The sequence below is a fragment of the Boleophthalmus pectinirostris genome, unplaced genomic scaffold (genome assembly GCF_026225935.1).
Source record: "Boleophthalmus pectinirostris isolate CB_2022bp ecotype Guang Dong unplaced genomic scaffold, ASM2622593v1 HiC_scaffold_14, whole genome shotgun sequence".
Lineage (NCBI taxonomy): Eukaryota > Metazoa > Chordata > Actinopteri > Gobiiformes > Gobiidae > Boleophthalmus > Boleophthalmus pectinirostris.
The window spans coordinates 11,198,458-11,216,193 of record NW_026571047.1 but is presented as its reverse complement, the minus strand read 5'-3'; the positions used below and the strand labels follow the sequence as shown (position 1 = coordinate 11,216,193).

The window sequence follows — 17,736 nt, the reverse complement described above, 5'->3', positions numbered from 1 at the left end:
GAGAAACCAAATCTGTTACTCATTTCAGCGGTACTTCAATTAAAATATTACTCAAGTAAAATTGTTCTGAAAACTACACTAAAATGTACAATTTGTCTTTACAGAGTTAACTTAAGTAAATGTAACTGAGTACTACCCATCTCTGATCAGAATTATATAGACAATGTAGCCAAAGGAGACGCATCTGATTTCTAGTGAGCGCTATCTACAGTATATGAACAGCGCTGTGGTAAAATAGAACAGATTAAAAGTATTTTTGTTGATACTTATGTAAGCGTGTCCGCATAATGTTAGACAAATCAATAGTTCGCATGTATGAACTCAAAAATCTAGGTTGCTGCTCCGATGTTGAGCACCACATTCCTCCATCTCTGCACTTACGCAACGATGCTAAAACCACAACACGCTCACTTGGCTGATTTGTCTCTGCTCCTCCCGCCTTCCTCCTCAGATGCTTAAACGACTCCGCCTTCTAGCGGTATAAATATGACTGCTGTGTACACTCTGACCACAGCTGGCACAGCGAGCCTGATAGGACAAACGTCTGGGCAGCACTTTAGCAGTCAAAAGCCACAACGAGGGACACGATGGCGCAGCGCATGGTGTTCAACGCACGCATAATTGGAGCTGTCCACAGAGACTCTCCCAAACTCAAGGTAATATAGACTTTAGTAATATAGCTGTGAATGTCTATTTTGGTTAAGTAATTTGTTTGAAAATGTTAAATTGTTCTTATTTTTTTTCTGCAGATGTTTATGCTGTCTGTGATGTGGTCAGACGAGAGTGAAGTGATTGTCTACAGGTCCTTTCAAGATTTTAAAAAATTTCACGTGAGTCCAGATTTCTCTATGAAAATACTAATAAACTGAAAATTATCCATTGTACTGAATACGTTTTTAAAAACTGAGACATAATTCGATTAGATTTCATTTAGAATTTAACAATTTGGTTAATTTAGGAACAATTTAACAATCAGAATATCATTAAGCTTTTTCTAACATTTTATTTAATTTTTTCCCCAACAGAGACAACTGAAAAAGAGATTCCCTCACTTCAATCCTCTGCGTAGAAAGGACAGACTCATCCCTAAATTCAATGGTCAGAATCTAATATTTCTCTCAAATGTATATCTTGAGTCATTTTAATTAAAATTTATTTATCTATTATTTGTCTTGAAATGTTCACAGGTGAGGCAAGGAAGGCCAATCTGCAGCAGAAGGGCTCCAAGCGCTCCATTAGACGCATGAGGTGTCTGGAGAACTACTGTGCTCAGCTCCTCAAATGTGATGAGAGTGTGACCAGGAGTTCAGAAGTCACTCAATTCTTCACGCCGAAAGACCATGATCTGCAGCCAGACTTCACCAAAAACAGGTAAGGCTTTTAAGTTCAGGAATGTTTTTCATTCACATCACATCATATTTACAAATGTACCTTAAAGTAATAGTCTTGTATTTTTTTCTTTTCTTTCTCAGCGTTCTTGTGATGATGTCCGATGACTTGCCTGATGCAAATGGTGGAGGATCTAAGGGGCACCAGTCTATTGCCAATGTCAGTCACCCTTTTGTCACCCAAACGTATGTCTGTGTGGCCCCCTACGAGACCAAAGACACCAAGAACCGACCCTTCAAAGTGGCTGCAGATGAGAAGCTGGATGTTCTCATTAAAGACCCTGCTGGTAAGAATCCTGAGGCGTTCAGTGACAAGCTAGTAATTTTCAACCCAAATGTCCCTTTACACATGCACGCACTTGCGCTTTTCTATGCTTTTTCTGAGCTGTGTGTGTTTACTGTGGCACAGGCTGGTGGCTGGTGGAGAACGAGGAGAAACGTGTAGCCTGGTTTCCTGCTCCCTATCTGGAGTTACTGGATGAAGCGGAGGGAGAGGATGCTGCATGCCCTGCTGGAGGTAGGATGTAATTCTCTGTTGTATACTGTTAATGATTTGTAGTTTCAAACTAAAGCACCAGAGAGCGCTATTGGGCATGTTTCTTAAATGTTAAATGGTTCTTCTTGTTGTGCTTTGTAGGATCTCTGTACATCGCTGTGAGGAAATACTCCACTCAAAAGGCCGATGAGGTGTCTGTGAACATCGGCAATGTGGTGGAGGTGCTGCGGAAGTCTGACAATGGCTGGTGGCTCATCAGGTGTGTGACTGAAAAGACTTGATTGTTTGATGACATTGTTATACTCTTGTAATTACATTGGAGAAATCAAACAGTAGATATTAATGTTTTGTTTTTGTTTGTTTTTTTCAGATTTAATGGTAAAGCCGGCTACATCCCGTCCATGTACCTGCAGCCATATAACAACCCTCGTGCTGGTCTCTTCAGCCTCCAGACGAAGCTCCACAGCTCCACTCTGAACCTGGCTTCCATGGGGCCCCAGACCCCCCAGTTCCCCAGCATCAGTGAGGAAGAGGAAGACTATGAGCCCAGTGGGCAACTTCATAAGGCCCGCTCCTTGGACATCCTGTCTGAGAGCTGGACCCAGAGGCCCCAGGACCAATCTGACCAACGCACGCGCAGCAGCAGTAACACCAGCCAAGAGTTCAGTTTGGAGCTGAGCCGAGGCCCCGCACCTGAGCCAGCCCCTCGCCGAAACTCCAACATCAGCACTGGCACCTTCAGCTCCCTGAGTTCCACAGTCAGCTCTGATAGTAGCTCCACACTCAACTCTGAGAGCAGCTCCAGGAGCGGTGCTGAGAGCAGCTCGTCCCAGGCCCCTCAAGTCCCAGTGCGCCCCAAGACAGAGGTGATCCTGAGCCGCTGCACCACCATGACCCGGAAGGCTGCTCTGTCCTCCCAGGCCCGCCTGCAGGGGCAGCCCTCTGCAGTATATGCACGATAGACCAGATGCGATCTGTCCCTGTTTTTACTCAATATGGATCACTCTTCTTAGCCAGATTTTTAACAAAAAGACATTTAAACACTGTTATGTTGATGTATTTAACCCTCTTGGGCTGTAGCTTCAATGAAGCATACTGAGTATAGTATTTCTTACAATAGCTTGTTATTTTTTTCTATCTAATCAGATTATCATATCTATGTTCACACAGTATTGTGTTCACCTGTCATTATACAAACATCATGTCAATGAGTCACTTTCTAATGTGGTTTAGTCAAACTCTGAACTATTGTATGTTTGTGTGTTTGACGACCACACTGTTAAACTGTTAAACTGGTTTGACTCGCTCATACATAAAATGTCTGCTGATATGTCATGTGTTTGTCATGTTTACATTGTTCATGGGTTAAAGATTCCACTCTAACATTAACGTTTATACCACAAGGTCACTTTAAGGAAGGTGAAAAGCCAAGTAATCACCTAAATTATCTTTGCATAATTCAGTCAACTATGGATACATGACCTGAGGGAGAATACTCACTTTACAAAACACATGTAGACTACTGAGCTGTTTACTGAACCATACCATCACATAAAATATGATATAAATGTAGGAAAATAAATAAAAGCTTACACTATTTCAATGTTGGAAGAATTAGTTAAGTTAGTGTAAGTATTGATACAAAAGAATGTAATTATGCAAGCCAAAGTATCAAATCAAATCTAATTCATCAGTCTAATTTATTTGTATAGCATATTTAAAACCAAGCCAAAGCTTACCAAAGCTCTGAACAACATTTACAGTAGAATAAAACATACAATAACCAAACAGAAGAAGCAGAATAATACTAATAATACCAATAATAATAATAATAACAGCAAGATGCCTAGGTGTTCCTTCCTAACACTGGACAAATGCCAAGTGAGTAAAAATACTTTGCATTTGAGAGCAGGTGTCTGTTGTACAGTCAAGAGGTAGGGCACTAAGGTAGGGCACTGGTTTCAGGCAGCATGCTGTGACTGTTTAGTGTCATTGAGACATGTAATCCTCTGTGGAACTCCTTTCCCTCCACTTCTTAAGAAACGCATACATTTCAAAGGAGCAAATGACAACCAGTGATTAGTCTGACACAGTCCAAGTAACAACTAAACCTGTTATTTGAAACTAATGTGGAAAGCAAAATACACACTGATCGTTTTATCGTGTCACTATTACCTGGCAGCTTTCTCACACAGACTCATCTATTGGTGTGAGAATTTATATGGTACCAAAATCATAATAGTTATAGTTGTAGTAATTATGACAGTATAGGCAATATAATAGCTCTAGTAGTAATATTTGAAAAGACTGATGTACAATGCATCTCTCCTGTAAAAAAGGTTAATGTAAAAATTGTGCGCTGTCCCTGTCTCCCTGCCTCAAATAAATAAATAAATAAATAAAGACTGTGGATCACACTATCAGTCACAAATCCAGTCTTTTTGCTATGGGTTCTGTCACCTAAAGAACTGTGACAGGGAGTTTTCATTATTGCGGCTACTGCTCATTCTACTTCCATTACATTGTCATGACAATATGCAGCTCCTCCCAGTGACTATAGGTCTCATTATATACTAATAACATATGTAATGTGGCTCCTCCACATTCACAGTATGACACAGGTGTCAAACTATCTAGCATCATGTTCTAACGTCATCACCAGTCTTTTTCTTTATGTGCAAGGCTTTAATGGAGAGGACAGCTCAAATGTAATAGGGGAGAGAACTGGTAGAGATATCCAACTGAGCGCCCAGGAGAGCAGGGAACTCCTCCGCCTAAACATCAGACTAACATCTCTGTTAGTGCCAGTGATCCGGACAATGATTGCTTTCAAACTCATCCAACTCAAACAAAATAAAACAGATTCTTCAATAGGAATGTAAAACGTTATGCGAACTATGCCTCCTATTGTTTAGGCAAGGCAAGGCAAGTTTATTTGTATAGCACAATTCGTACACAAAGTAATTCAAAGTGCTTTACAGAATAAGAAATACATTAACATCATAATAAAAACAAATCAAAACATAAATATCATGAAGATTAAAATTTAAAAAAGAGAGACATAGATTGGAGAGAAGAGTGCGGAATGAAAACATTTCAGTTATATGCACAGTTAAACAGAAATGTTTTGAGCCTGGATTTAAACAGTGTCACAGAAGAGGCCTGTCTCACATGTTCAGGAAGACTGTTCCAGGTTTTAGCTGCATGAACCTGAAACGCTGACTCCCCTTGTTTAGTTCTGACTCTGGGCACCAGCAGGAGGCCGGTCCCTGAGGTCCTCAGAGTGCGAGATGGTTCATATGACACTAACATGTCACAGATGTACTTTGGTGCTCGGCCATGGAGAGACTTGTACACAAGCAGAGCTGCTTTAAAGTCTATTCTCTGAGGCACAGGAAGCCAGTGCAGAGACCTGAGCACAGGACTTATGTGCTCGTACTTCCTAGTTCGAGTAAGGACCCGAGCTGCAGCGTTCTGGATGTTCTGCAGCGTCTCACAGCTCGTTTGGAGAGACCAGTGAGCAGACCATTACAGTAGTCTAATCTACTGGAGACAAACGCATGGATAAGTTTCTCCAAGTCTGATTTAGACAGTAAACCTTTGATTTTCGCTATGTTTTTTAGATGGTAAAAGGCTGCAGATGTTATTGATTTGATGTGGCTGTTAAAGTTCAAGTCTGAGTCCATTATTACCCCTAGATTTCTTGCCTGATTTGAAGGTTTTAGAGAGAGAGACTGGAGGTGACTGCTGACACTGTCCCTTTGTTTCTGTGGACCAAACACTATGACTTCAGTCTTGTCAGAGTTTAGCTGGAGAAAGTTGTTTTTGCATCCACACACTGATCTGTTGGATGCAGTGACAAAGTGAGTCCACTGGTCCATAGTCTCCTGCTGCCAGAGAGACGTAGATCTGAGTGTCATCTGCATAATTGTGGTAGGACACGTTATTGCTGCTTATTAACTGGCCTAATGGCAGCATGTAGAGATTGAACAACAGGGGGCCCAGGATTGACCCCTGAGGCCCCCACAGGTCAGGGCCATGTGATCTGAGACACAGTTTCCAATTTCAACAAAATACTTCCTGTCTTCTAGATAGGACTTGAACCAGTTTAATACAGTACCAGAGATGCCCACCCAGTCCTCTAGTCTCTGTAAGAGGATCCCATGATCGACAGTGTCAAAAGCAGCACTCAGATCTAACAGGATCAAGACTGAGACTTTGCCTGCATCAGTGTTCAGGCGGATGTCATTTGTCACCTTGATAAGAGCAGTCTCAGTGCTGTGGTGGGCTCTAAAACCTGACTGGAAAACATCAAAGGAGTTGTTCATTTGGAGAAAGTTCGTAAGCTGTTGGTAAACAGCTTTTTCAAGGACTTTGCCAAAAAACGGCAGATTTGAGATGGGTCGGAAATTGTTCAGTACTGTGGCATCAAGACTGCTCTTCTTTAGGAGAGGCTTAATGACCGCAGTTTTCAACGCATTTGGGAATGTTCCAGATTGAAGTGACATGTTAACTATGTGAGTGAGTGGTGAAGTAAAGACTGGTAACGATCTCTAAAACAGTTTTGTCAGTTACAGGTGCAAAGTGATTCAGCTCTAAGTGTCTCTGCGGCTGCATGCTTGTTATTTGTGTTGTGGAATTGATGGCATTTTTGATGCCCTGAACTTTGTCATTAAAGAAAACTGCAAACTCATTACATTTAGATGTGGAAATTAGTTCTAGTGGCAGTGGAGCTGGAGGGTTTGTTAATCTGTTCACTGTTGCAAACAGGACACGAGAGTTGTTACTGCAATTACCAATAATGTCCGAAAAATACTTCTCTCTTGTTTTACTCAAAGTGTAGTTGTACATATGCATTGTTCCTCTGTAAATCTCATAATGAACCTGGAGGTTTGACTTGCGCCATTTCCGCTCAGCCTTCCAGCACTCCCTTTTCTGTGCCCTGACTGAGTCATCATTCCTCCACGGAGCTTTTTGCCTATCTTTAACCATTTTAACCTTTATCGGGGCAATGGCATCCAGAACATTCAAAACACTCAAAGTCACAGAGTTCAACACATCATCAACATTAGAACATGAGGCAATTTCAAAATTGATCATTTCCATGAACAGTGCACCTGTGTTATCATTTATGTGTCTCCTTCGAACAACTGTAGGAGCAGCCGGTGGTTTGGGAATAACAGACAGGTCAAAGAAGACACAGAAATGATCAGACAGAGCAACATCAACCACATTGACATTTGAAATATTTACACCCTTTGTAATGAGCAGGTCCAGAGTGTGCCCTCTGTTGTGAGTGGGCTCACTGACATGCTGAGTCAGACCTGTTTAAACAAGGTTCTGCCACCCTTCTGCTGTAGAAATGCTGGTGTAAACTAAATAATCATACTAATGCATTAATGAAGAGTAGTAAAAATATCATCATAGTCACGTACTATCCTTTTCATGTGTAAAATGTCTATCTTATCCATGGCCTATATGAAACTCCCTATAACCCTAAAACCTACTCAATTTGCATTTGAATTACTTTTGATCCCCTGACACTGCTGACAACCCCATGTTTACACCTCACCACAGACCGCCAGACTGCCATTCATCAGCTCATTTCCTCTGCTCCCACACCTACCGCCACCCCCATGGAGGAACCCAGTCCAGTGTCTTTGTCACCTGCACGGGTGAGAAGGTAAAGCAAGTCTCCTGGACCAGACCAAGTCAACCCCCGCATGCTGAGGACATGTGCAGTACAGCTCACTGGGATCCTGCACGTTTTCTTCACCCTGAGTCTGAAAAGGATACTGGTGCTATGGAAGACCTCATGCATTGCTTCAGACCAGTTGCTTTGACTCATGTCAGGAAAGTGTTTGAGAGACTTGTTCTGGCTCCACTCAAACAGTGAGAAATACAGGACTACATTCCACCATAGTCCATACAACTGAGCAACAACTCACCCTCATGTAACAGCTAAATCCATGTTCAGTCAATCACCATATCATTTTTGCCACTTATTTAAAATGTATTATTTTTGCGACTTATTTAGAATATTATTATTATATAAATTACCATTGATATTTTTTCTCTTTGTTATTATAATGTGATGTGTGAGCTACTGTGGCCGATTAATTTCTCTTGTGGATCAATAAAGTTTGTCTAAGTCTAAGTCTATAAAAGAATGTGTACTTTTCTTTTGTGTATATCAGTGCTGTACAGAAAAAACATTAGAATTGTTTTCATCAGAGATCACCATTCCTTCCTTGAGCACCAACTGGTTAATGTGAAAAACTAGGCGTTTCCTTGTTCAGTCATAGTTCAGTAAGAGAATAAATGAAGTCTGAAGTTTGTTTAATCTAGCAACTGTTCCCAAGGACTGTAAAGGGCGAGATATTTGTTTGTAATCCATGAAAAATTACATTGCTTAGAAACTGGACTGCTTTATGAACAGAGCACCCAAAATACTTATTCAGAATATACATTTTCACTAACTGTATTCTGGTACAGTTACGCTTTCATCTGTTGGTATTCAGAAGTTATTTTCCTAAAATCTATTGATCACACAATGTGAGGTTCAAACTGCACAGTATTAGTGAGAAAAATAGAAAACACAGCTCTTGTGGTGAGTGCATGTGTGATTTTTCTTTTTCCAATTAGAGATAGGAAGCAGAACAAGCGGTGAAAAAACACAAAGCTCTTTTTAATCATATGTTGTGTTTTTACACTATAATGTAAATGTAACTCGATGTAAAAGTATTCACATTCAGAATGCAGTACTCTGATTGGACCATGGACTGTAATATGTTTAATGCAGTATTCAGTATTCTGTAATTAAATACATTTAAAAAGTAATCTTCTCATTACTGATACCTAATCAAAAACATACCTGGAGTTGTGTTTTCTTTTATTCACACATGTTTGAATAATCCTTTGTTATTAGTTTAGTGAAGCTCAAAATGCTCTGTTCTACTTTGTGATGTCATGAAGTGGTAATTTTCTGTTTAACAGCTGCCTTTTACTTGTTGTTTAGTCAAGATGGACAATTCCAGAGCTGAAATGTCCAAATTATTCAAGTGAAAGTGTATGGAGTTTAAAAACACAACAGATCTTTGTGTATTAATGAAATGTGACTCAATGAAACAAAACAGAACTCCAGTTATATTTTGATGTGGAAATAACATATTAACATAAACCAGAAAACAGAGTAATACAGGTGCTTTAAAGTTCAGTGCAAAGAATGTATTCTATTGAAATGCCTGGACAAAAATATGCTTGATCTGAAATCCAACCCAACAATACAAGTGGGTGGCGGGTGGCATCGTGGTGAACGTGCAAACATGCCAGTTGTGTGTTTGCATAACAGCCCTTCCTTACTGTCATCCAGACTCCGTGCCCTACTTTTACTTTTGTCTTACTCACTAAACAGGAGTCACCTGTCAAATAGCATATGATTTGTTGGAGTGGACAATACAGGACAAAGTGCCTTGCCTAAAGACACAATAATCCTGTGAGAAAGCATGGTGGAGGAATTCTAAAGTGTCTCTGATCTATGTTATAATATTGTTCCCTCACCAAAAACATACCTGCAGTTGTGTTTTGTTTCATTCACATTTGTTTAATATATTCAGATTGAGTTCGTACAGGTACAGGAAGTGCGCTGCTGTGTTTTTAAACTCCATACACCTTCACAATCATTTGAATGATTTCAGCCTTGCTACTGCCAATCTCTGCTGAACTAAAGGTAAAAAGTACTTGAAAACTACTGCTTCATGACATCACAAGGTTGACCAGAGCATTTTAAGCTTTGAAGATGTAGTAGTCAGGCTAATAATGTAGTTTTACTCAAATAGGTGTGAATGAAACAAAACACAACTCCAAGTATGCTTTTGACCGGGCTTAAAGCTCACAAGAGTCAATTTTGTGTAATACAGGACCTTTGAGGCACTAGACCAATGTTTTTCCTTCCATCCTACTATCAAACCATCATCAAACACTGAATATTCTTATTAGTAATACTGACGTGTGTGACCTGGTTTCAGTTCTGTGACAGTTATGACTTCAGAATTCAATCAGTAAATCATATTAACAGGATTTATCAGTGAAATCATAGCTGTAACCAGTGAACTATATCTGTATTTGTATCTAAGGTGTGTTTTTGGGTCAGAAATCTTTGCCTGTGAAGTAAAAACTCAGGAATTTTACATGGTGGCAGAGTGGTTAGCCTTGTAAGTCCTGTTCACATTTACTGCTACTACTTCTTACAATTATTGATATGAGTGAAGAATGTGTTCTTCAGTAGCCCTGCCTACTTTATCTTTATCTTTAACTGATGTTGATGTCTGGGTCAGTGACAGGCCATTGCTTCCTTATGGTTCTCATCTCGCAAATGCCTTTTAAGATACAAGAGGAGAAAAAAGTCCCTTTAAATAGAAAAAAATAAAAAAAATAAAACTCCAAAGGCCACAGTTTCCAGCTGGGTGGAGGGACTCTTTCTCTTCTGTAAAGTTGAGCAGTTTAAATTATGTTAAAAACAGTTGTTCCTATAGATGTAATGTTGAGGTGCACTGTTGTAGGCAACTTAACCTACACATACTAGTATCATTCTTTGTCTGTTATATAGTTACACCAGGGGATCATTATGTTATCATTTGGACTATTTAAATCGCAATATTGATCTAAAACTTAATAACAGAAACAAGTCTGCCAATTTCTGGGTTAGAAAAGTGCAGTCCAGTGGACGCTGACGTCGCTGTTAACATGATCACAACAAAGAGCTGTGAAAAGCCCATGAATCACATTAGTGAGCAGCAGATTTTTTTCATTCGTTCCAAAATGGCTACCAAATCCTAATCAAAAATGGCTGCCAAATCCTCATGATGCAGCGGAGCAGCAGTTGTAGTCCGAGCTCCTCCTGTATGACAGAGCTCCTTTACTTATCTCTACGGGAGAGCTTGTATCCGCGGTCTTGTCCTTTCGGTCATGTCTTGTCCATTAGCTCATGACCATAGGTGAGGGTAGGAACATAGATTGAGCAGTAAATGGAGAGCTTTACCTTTCAACTCAGCTCCTTCTTTACAACAGTATGATACACTGACTGCATCACTGCAGACACTCCACTGATCTGCCTGTCAATCTCACGCTCCATCCTTCCCTCACTCATGATTAAGACCTTGAGATACTTAAACTCCTCCATTTGAAGCAAGGACTCTGCACCCGCCTGGAGAGGGTGCAACTTTTTTCCACATACAACTTCTTGAGGGTAAATGAGAGACACATCTATAAAATGCTTCAAAGCTCTAAAAAGTTAATTTTATATGCAGTAGATCTGCTTTAAGCACTACCTGCACAATTACCTGAATTACCACCTGATGACATCACAAAGTGCAACTGAGCATTTTAAAATGATATCTTATGTTAACCCTCCCAGGCTCAAATTAAATTTTAGTAGCAGGAAAAAAATCTGATATTGAAAAAATGATCATATGGGGTAGTTATATCCAATCCTGACTTTTCTTTGAGAGAGACCTTCACATCCAACGCATTCTGGGATGTTGCAGATTTGCAGCATTGGTCCGGTGTGGTAAATTAACACTGAAGACTGAAAATGACATGAATGCTAACTTTATGTGTATACCACTTTTTATAACAATGAAAACATAAAGCACAGTGTAACGGTGCTTTACAGTGGCAGAACAACATCACTTTTTTGTGTGCTACTCCAAGAAACAATTTTTATAATTGGAAACAACAAAAGTACACTTCTGGCAGGTCGTTTATGTGTAGCCGTTCTTGCACAGTCTACATCGTCCATGTTTATCAGCATGGATGGGAAAAAAGGCTCCTGAGTAAAAAAAAGCTCATAAAATATGGATTTGGAGTAAGTGGGTAATTGGCATTTAGCTGTTGCAAATCTGTAACACCTGCCTGGAAAGGGTTAAAACAACATGTATATCAGTGCGAATTTCTGAAAGGTCAAGGTCATCCTAATAAAGTATAGAGCTGGTAAATCATCTCACATATTTTTTATAAGAACAACCAGTCTCTATTTCTCCGCCTACAAATCTAGAAAATAGAAAGCAATACATCTTGAGGAAGAATAATGCTTGCAAGAAGTAGTATAATAATTAACACATTATCTTATAACTAGCAGGAAATGCCTTTTTTGACCGTCCAGGCTCCTGTTTAAAGTTCAAGTTCTGTCTGGCTTTGTGCATTTACCATCACAGACCAGGAAATCAGTCATGTTTGTTTTTTTTTGAAGGAAGCTGCCACTCCTGCTCAGGTGCACGTTTTATAACTCACCCATGATAACCATCAACCTGAAATAACGGCAGGTTGGTGGTTGTAAACATGTTATCATACAGTTAAAGTAATAGTTCTAACTCATTAAGTATTTATACTTCTGAAAACTGCACATGCACATTTTGATATTGTTTTGCCTAGAATGTCCAATAGTATGGCATTAAAGGTCCTATTTTAAGTTAAACTGACTTCTTTAAGCTTTTAGCCATCTTATCTTTTACCTCATCACAAACATACTTGGAGTTGTGCTTTGTTTCATTCACACATGTTTAAATAATTCTGCATTTTAGTCAGTTTATATCGCCAAAGCTCAAAACGATCTGTTCCACCTTGTGAAACTCAACTCCAGGTATGTTTTTGATGAGGCATTAAAACAGAGAAAATAGTGCATGATATGGGCCCTTTAAATGTTTCTATCTTGCATCCACTCAGTTACAGCTGTTATTATTGCAGAACCTGTATTCATTGTGAGTGAGCTTGCCTCTCCACACACCTGTAACTTGGCCTGCTTGTCTCCATTGCAAGAGATCAAATATATTCTTGCTAAACTGCTAATAAGCATTTTTCTAACTCTTTCAAGTATGTTTCATTAAATATTGGTTTCAAATGCAATAACTGTAAAATATATAAAAACACAGAAGGAGATGAGAGCATCAGGAGATCATTTTCTTAGTTAAAAGTTAAATTCTTTTGACAATTTTTTACTCTGTCACATGTAAGTTTTTAAACTACAAGCACTGTTAACTATAAATATATATTAGACTAATAAGAATGAATAAAGCTTGCTGCTGTGTAACTATATGGGTGTGTCTTTAAAAGGGTCCGTACCTGTTTTTTTCTCCTTGTATTTGAGTCGGTGTCTTGCTCCAGTACAGATATATTGTAAATCAGGCTGGGACTTAACTAAATATATGCATTGAAAATACATATTGTGAATACTCATTTTGAGTAACTGTATTATGTATTACTTTTACTTTTGGTGGTCTTCAAAATACAGTTACTTTCCTAAAATCTAAGGAATACATGGCGGTACTTAATCATGCTATTTTGGCTTTGGACAGTGCATTTTTATTAAGAACATTTTAAAACACAACTCTTGCAGTGTATGTGCATGCAAATTTTCCTTCTCCTATTCTCTATAAATGAATCAATTAAATGAATGGCAGCAAAGACTAAAACAAAAATAAAGCAGTTTGTAATTCTATGTTGAGCGTTTTTCTCTATAATATAATGCAACTTAGTGTAGACTGTGGGGGCATTATTCATATGTGCAGTATTGGGAAAGTTACTTTTAAAATGTATTCCCCTACATATTACAGATTCCATAACCCCAAAATGTATTTTGTAACATAATCCATTAAATTACTTAAAGTGAGTAACGTAATCTGAATACTTTGGATTACTTGATATTGTCATGAATGTAGCAAACACATCCTGCAAATTCTTGTTTGTTCTCTTCAAATTGTCTGTTGATCCCAAATCTCCATGAACAGGTTTACTGTAGAGAAGCAAAGACCAGGAAATGTTAACACAAGATGTTTTGTCTGTTAAAAGAAAATAAAAAGTCCAGTCTTTTCTTAAGCATATTAAAAAGATTGTTGATAGAGAAATGCTTTTTATATGAGATCACTGCTGCCTGGTTTAGTCCTGGTTTAGTCCTGGTTTTAGTCCTGGTTTTAGTCCTGGTTTAGCCCAAAATGTGAAAACAGGAAAATACAGCCATGTAATCCATTTATTTCAACAAAGTAACTGTAATCCAATTACCACTCATGGAAACAGTAACTGTAACTGAATACAGTTTCTCATAATTTGTACTCTGATTACGTAATCCCGGTACATGTAATCTGTTACTCCTCAACACTGCATATGCATGCAACTGCACAAGTTTTAAAAGCACTGGCTGCACTTGTAGTGTGATGACATCTGGCCTCATGCTGGCACCAAAATATGTAGTGTAAAATCTACATGGACTCACAGCATGATGCCATGATGTAGGGGGGTAACTGATGTTACAGATTGGAATTTAGGAGTTCTAAATTAAAGCAGCACTCACGTGTTTGACTCTGACTAGAAGTAAATTTGGGGGCACCAATCCAATTTAATCAATTACCTATGTTAATTAATTAATTAATAATTCATTAAACAACTGATCTGAAGGTTCGTAAATTCTTGACCATAACAGTGACCTGCATATTTTGAATGACATCACTGGAAATAACATCACTATTCACCAAAGCAAACTGTGGTTTATGGATATTTATTGACCAAGTTAAACAGACAGCATTTAAATATCAAATATGCAAATGAGTGCAGGTCGCTCTAAACTGGTGTTTAGAGATCTGAGATTAGGCACAACTTTAAGAGTTATATAAAGTTCTGTGCTGAGTCTAGATTGATAAAACAAGCATACATACAGCCCAGGGAGCGTGGAGCTGTCCAGTCACGATGTGGTCCTGTTGGGTCCAGTGAGGGTTTGAGTTTCTCAGGACGTTGGTTCTGAAGAATCAGACTCAGTTGGCATTAGGCTGAGGGATGCTCTGTTCCAGAGGATTGGAGAACACGTTTCTGTGTATGTGAGGTCTAACAGCTCGGGTCACAGATTAGGGCTAATCAATCAAAAAGACTATGTCTGCAAAAATGCAAAAATTTTAATTTGGAAAAATATGAAAGCTTTGCTTTCAAATCAGATCAGATACAGGTATTCGAATAAAAACACATCAAGCGACGGGCACAGCTTGAACAGACGGGAGAACTTGGGCGTTGTCCCTCCTGTTTGGCTCTACTACATCTTGACCATTCTGAGCTGAACCGCTTCTGCGATCTCCTCTGATGAACAGAGATCTGAATGAACTGGTCAGAACTGGTGATCTGCAAAACTGGCTGAGGTCTGTTTTCCTTGTCTTAAATCTTAAGATAAGCAGGAAAAACTGACCAACGGTGGATCTGCGTGTGGAATGTGAGTTAGTTGAGTGGGGGGTTTTATGATAAACCTCCTATTACACACTATGAACATTAACAGTTTTACACAAAGAAAGTATTCACACATTTACAAATCGGTATTAAAACACACTGACCATAGTTCATTGAATTAATTAAATTTCATTCCTTTCTTTCTCTGGAGAAAGTCTATTGTCTTGAGATTAAGAGATTGTTCCATCAAAAATCCCATAGTGTCTTTTATAGTCAGTGAACAAACTTCAGTCAATTGAATTATCAATAGATGAAGCTTTGGATGGTCATCTCTCTCACAGATACGAGATCAACACTGTCTAGTTTTTATATATAAAGCAATTTTAATAGAAACTACCTTTTTACTTAACGCCACTTTTAAAAGCACAATGTCTGGCACACAGCACAAGAACACAGCAGCTCTTTATGATACATGTTCTATTTGTTAACAGTGAAGTGGGTAAGAGTGCTTTTAATGACCATGGCCCATACAGATTGAACAAATTACAATCATCCCTAAAGTTTCCATCTGTAGAATATTTTTTATTTCTTTTAAATGGCGATTGTGACTATTTTAATTGATTTTATCTTGTGTATTTTATGAATTGAGGGATGCCCCATGTTTTTATTGGATTTTATTTCATTGTTTTTAATATTATTGTCATTAAAATTCTCTTTGTATGTATACAGAGCACTGTTGTTGACTCTCAACTGATCTTCTTGTTTAAATAAAGGTTCATGAATAATTCAGAATTCAGAATACAGTAGAGTACAGAAAACGTGACACAATACAATAAAATTTAAATTCGGGTATTCACTATTCTGTAACTAAATACGTTTTACCATCACTGATTGTAAAAGCAGCTCTTGAGATCAAATTGAGTCTATTGTTAACAGCTTAAGTATAAAACCTTGTATTGTTTAAGAATCAGGAAGTGCACATCTAGCATGCCTGTTGTTGTTTAGTGGCCACATTAATGCTAAGCAACTTTGACATTTCTTTTATGCTGAAATGGCCTATTGTCCTTAAAAATAAATAAATATGAGAAGCTTCCTTATAAGTGTTTTACTCTTATAAGGAAACTTATATATGTGCTCATGTATCCGGCACACTCTGATGAGAAATCAAAGTGAGTTTAACAAGTTTACTTAAAGGTTTGTATTTGTTCATTCTTGACTCGATTCCCAAAAGCTGAAATACAAGACTTTAACTGGAAGGAACAAGACTCATAATAATATCAAACCAACAAAAGGTTTCCCAGTCCTGCCAGTGACTCATGCACTTCTGTTGACTTAAACATCATAGAGAGCCCTATACACAAGATTCTGAGATATGAGCTTTTTTTTGTTTCCACAGTTGTCTCATAAAAGTCAAATTAATCTTGTAATTTCACTTTTTTAGTTTAAGTGTATTTTTAATTGGGTAGAGACTATTAAAGCTGTATAACTTGGATCTCGTCTTCATGGAGATTGATTCCCGAGATCGAGGATTTAAAGCTGAAACAAAGAGAATGTTTGGTGAATTTTATCAAGGGGAAAGATGATATTGCCCTTCTTCCTACGAGATTTGGAAAAAGCTTAATATACCAGTTAGCCCTGTTAGCGGCGCATTACATACGTCACAAACAAATAGCAGCGATTGGCTAAATTTAAAAAAATTACTGTCTACTGTCGAGTGAACGATTTCTAATGCTGTGACGGTTTCCACAAAGTGAAACCGGCTGATGAATCAGGCTACTAAACCAAGGTAACCAGATTTTTGAAAGTCACAAACTGAGACACCCCCGGTTTATGTTAGAGGGTAATAATAAAATTGTGAAACGAGTGCAATATTGAGAAATACAGTTATGCACTCGGCTCATTCATGACTTAAATGTGAGTAAGTATAGTCACATTTTCTTTGTGTTTTGGTCCTTTTTTTGTTTTGGTTCTTTATTTTACCTAAACAAATGATGATGTATGCCTCTCTTTACTCTTGGCAGGGACCAGATTGGTCAGAAACAGGGACACCTGGGACATTTCTTGTAAAAAACTGGGACAAATCAGTGGTTTTGGTTAAATCTGCTGGGACAGGGGACACAGGACTCAAAACTGGGACTGTCTGGAGGAAAATAGGGACATCTGGTCACCCTAACCTAAACAAATGTGTTGTTTAAATCCATTTTGTTTTTCTTGAGTTTTCCGACTATCTTGTAATTTTTTGATAGTGTTTGTTAATGTGTACATTGCGTCTCTATGGCAGGAATCTCCAACCTGTAGCTCGGGAGCTATGAGTAGCTCTCCACCCCGTTTCAAGTAGCTCACCAAGGGATTTTTTAATTACACTCACTGTCCTGACTAACTCAGATTTGTTTAATTAAATGTCTATTGTCCATTATTATTGTAAAACTATCATTTTGATGCCCGACTTTGTGTACTCATAATAAATAACGTTTTATGTTTTACCCCATGTAAGTCTTGCCATCGTGCTTATGTACACTTTGTTTCCTGTGATTGCTAAAATGAGTAGCTTTCCAGTATTTTCGTTTTGTAAAGAGAGCTCATCTGAGGAAAAAGGTTGGAGACCCCTGCTTTATGGTAACTTCTAAAAATTCCACTGTTAGAGATTCATAG

General features: G+C 38.5%; 1 protein-coding gene across 1 annotated transcript; it reads left to right on the top strand.

The window, feature by feature from the left end:
* The first annotated feature begins 523 nt into the window (after nucleotides 1–523).
* On the top strand, nucleotides 524–3,214 carry noxo1b (NADPH oxidase organizer 1b). The gene is made up of 8 exons (XM_020924183.2): nucleotides 524–656; nucleotides 750–830; nucleotides 1,026–1,098; nucleotides 1,188–1,371; nucleotides 1,473–1,675; nucleotides 1,798–1,905; nucleotides 2,026–2,143; nucleotides 2,255–3,214. The coding sequence occupies exons 1-8, from the start codon at nucleotides 588–590 to the stop codon at nucleotides 2,844–2,846; spliced, it is 1,428 nt and encodes a 475-aa protein (XP_020779842.1). The 5' UTR covers nucleotides 524–587; the 3' UTR covers nucleotides 2,847–3,214.
* Nucleotides 3,215–17,736: the final 14,522 nt, after the last annotated feature.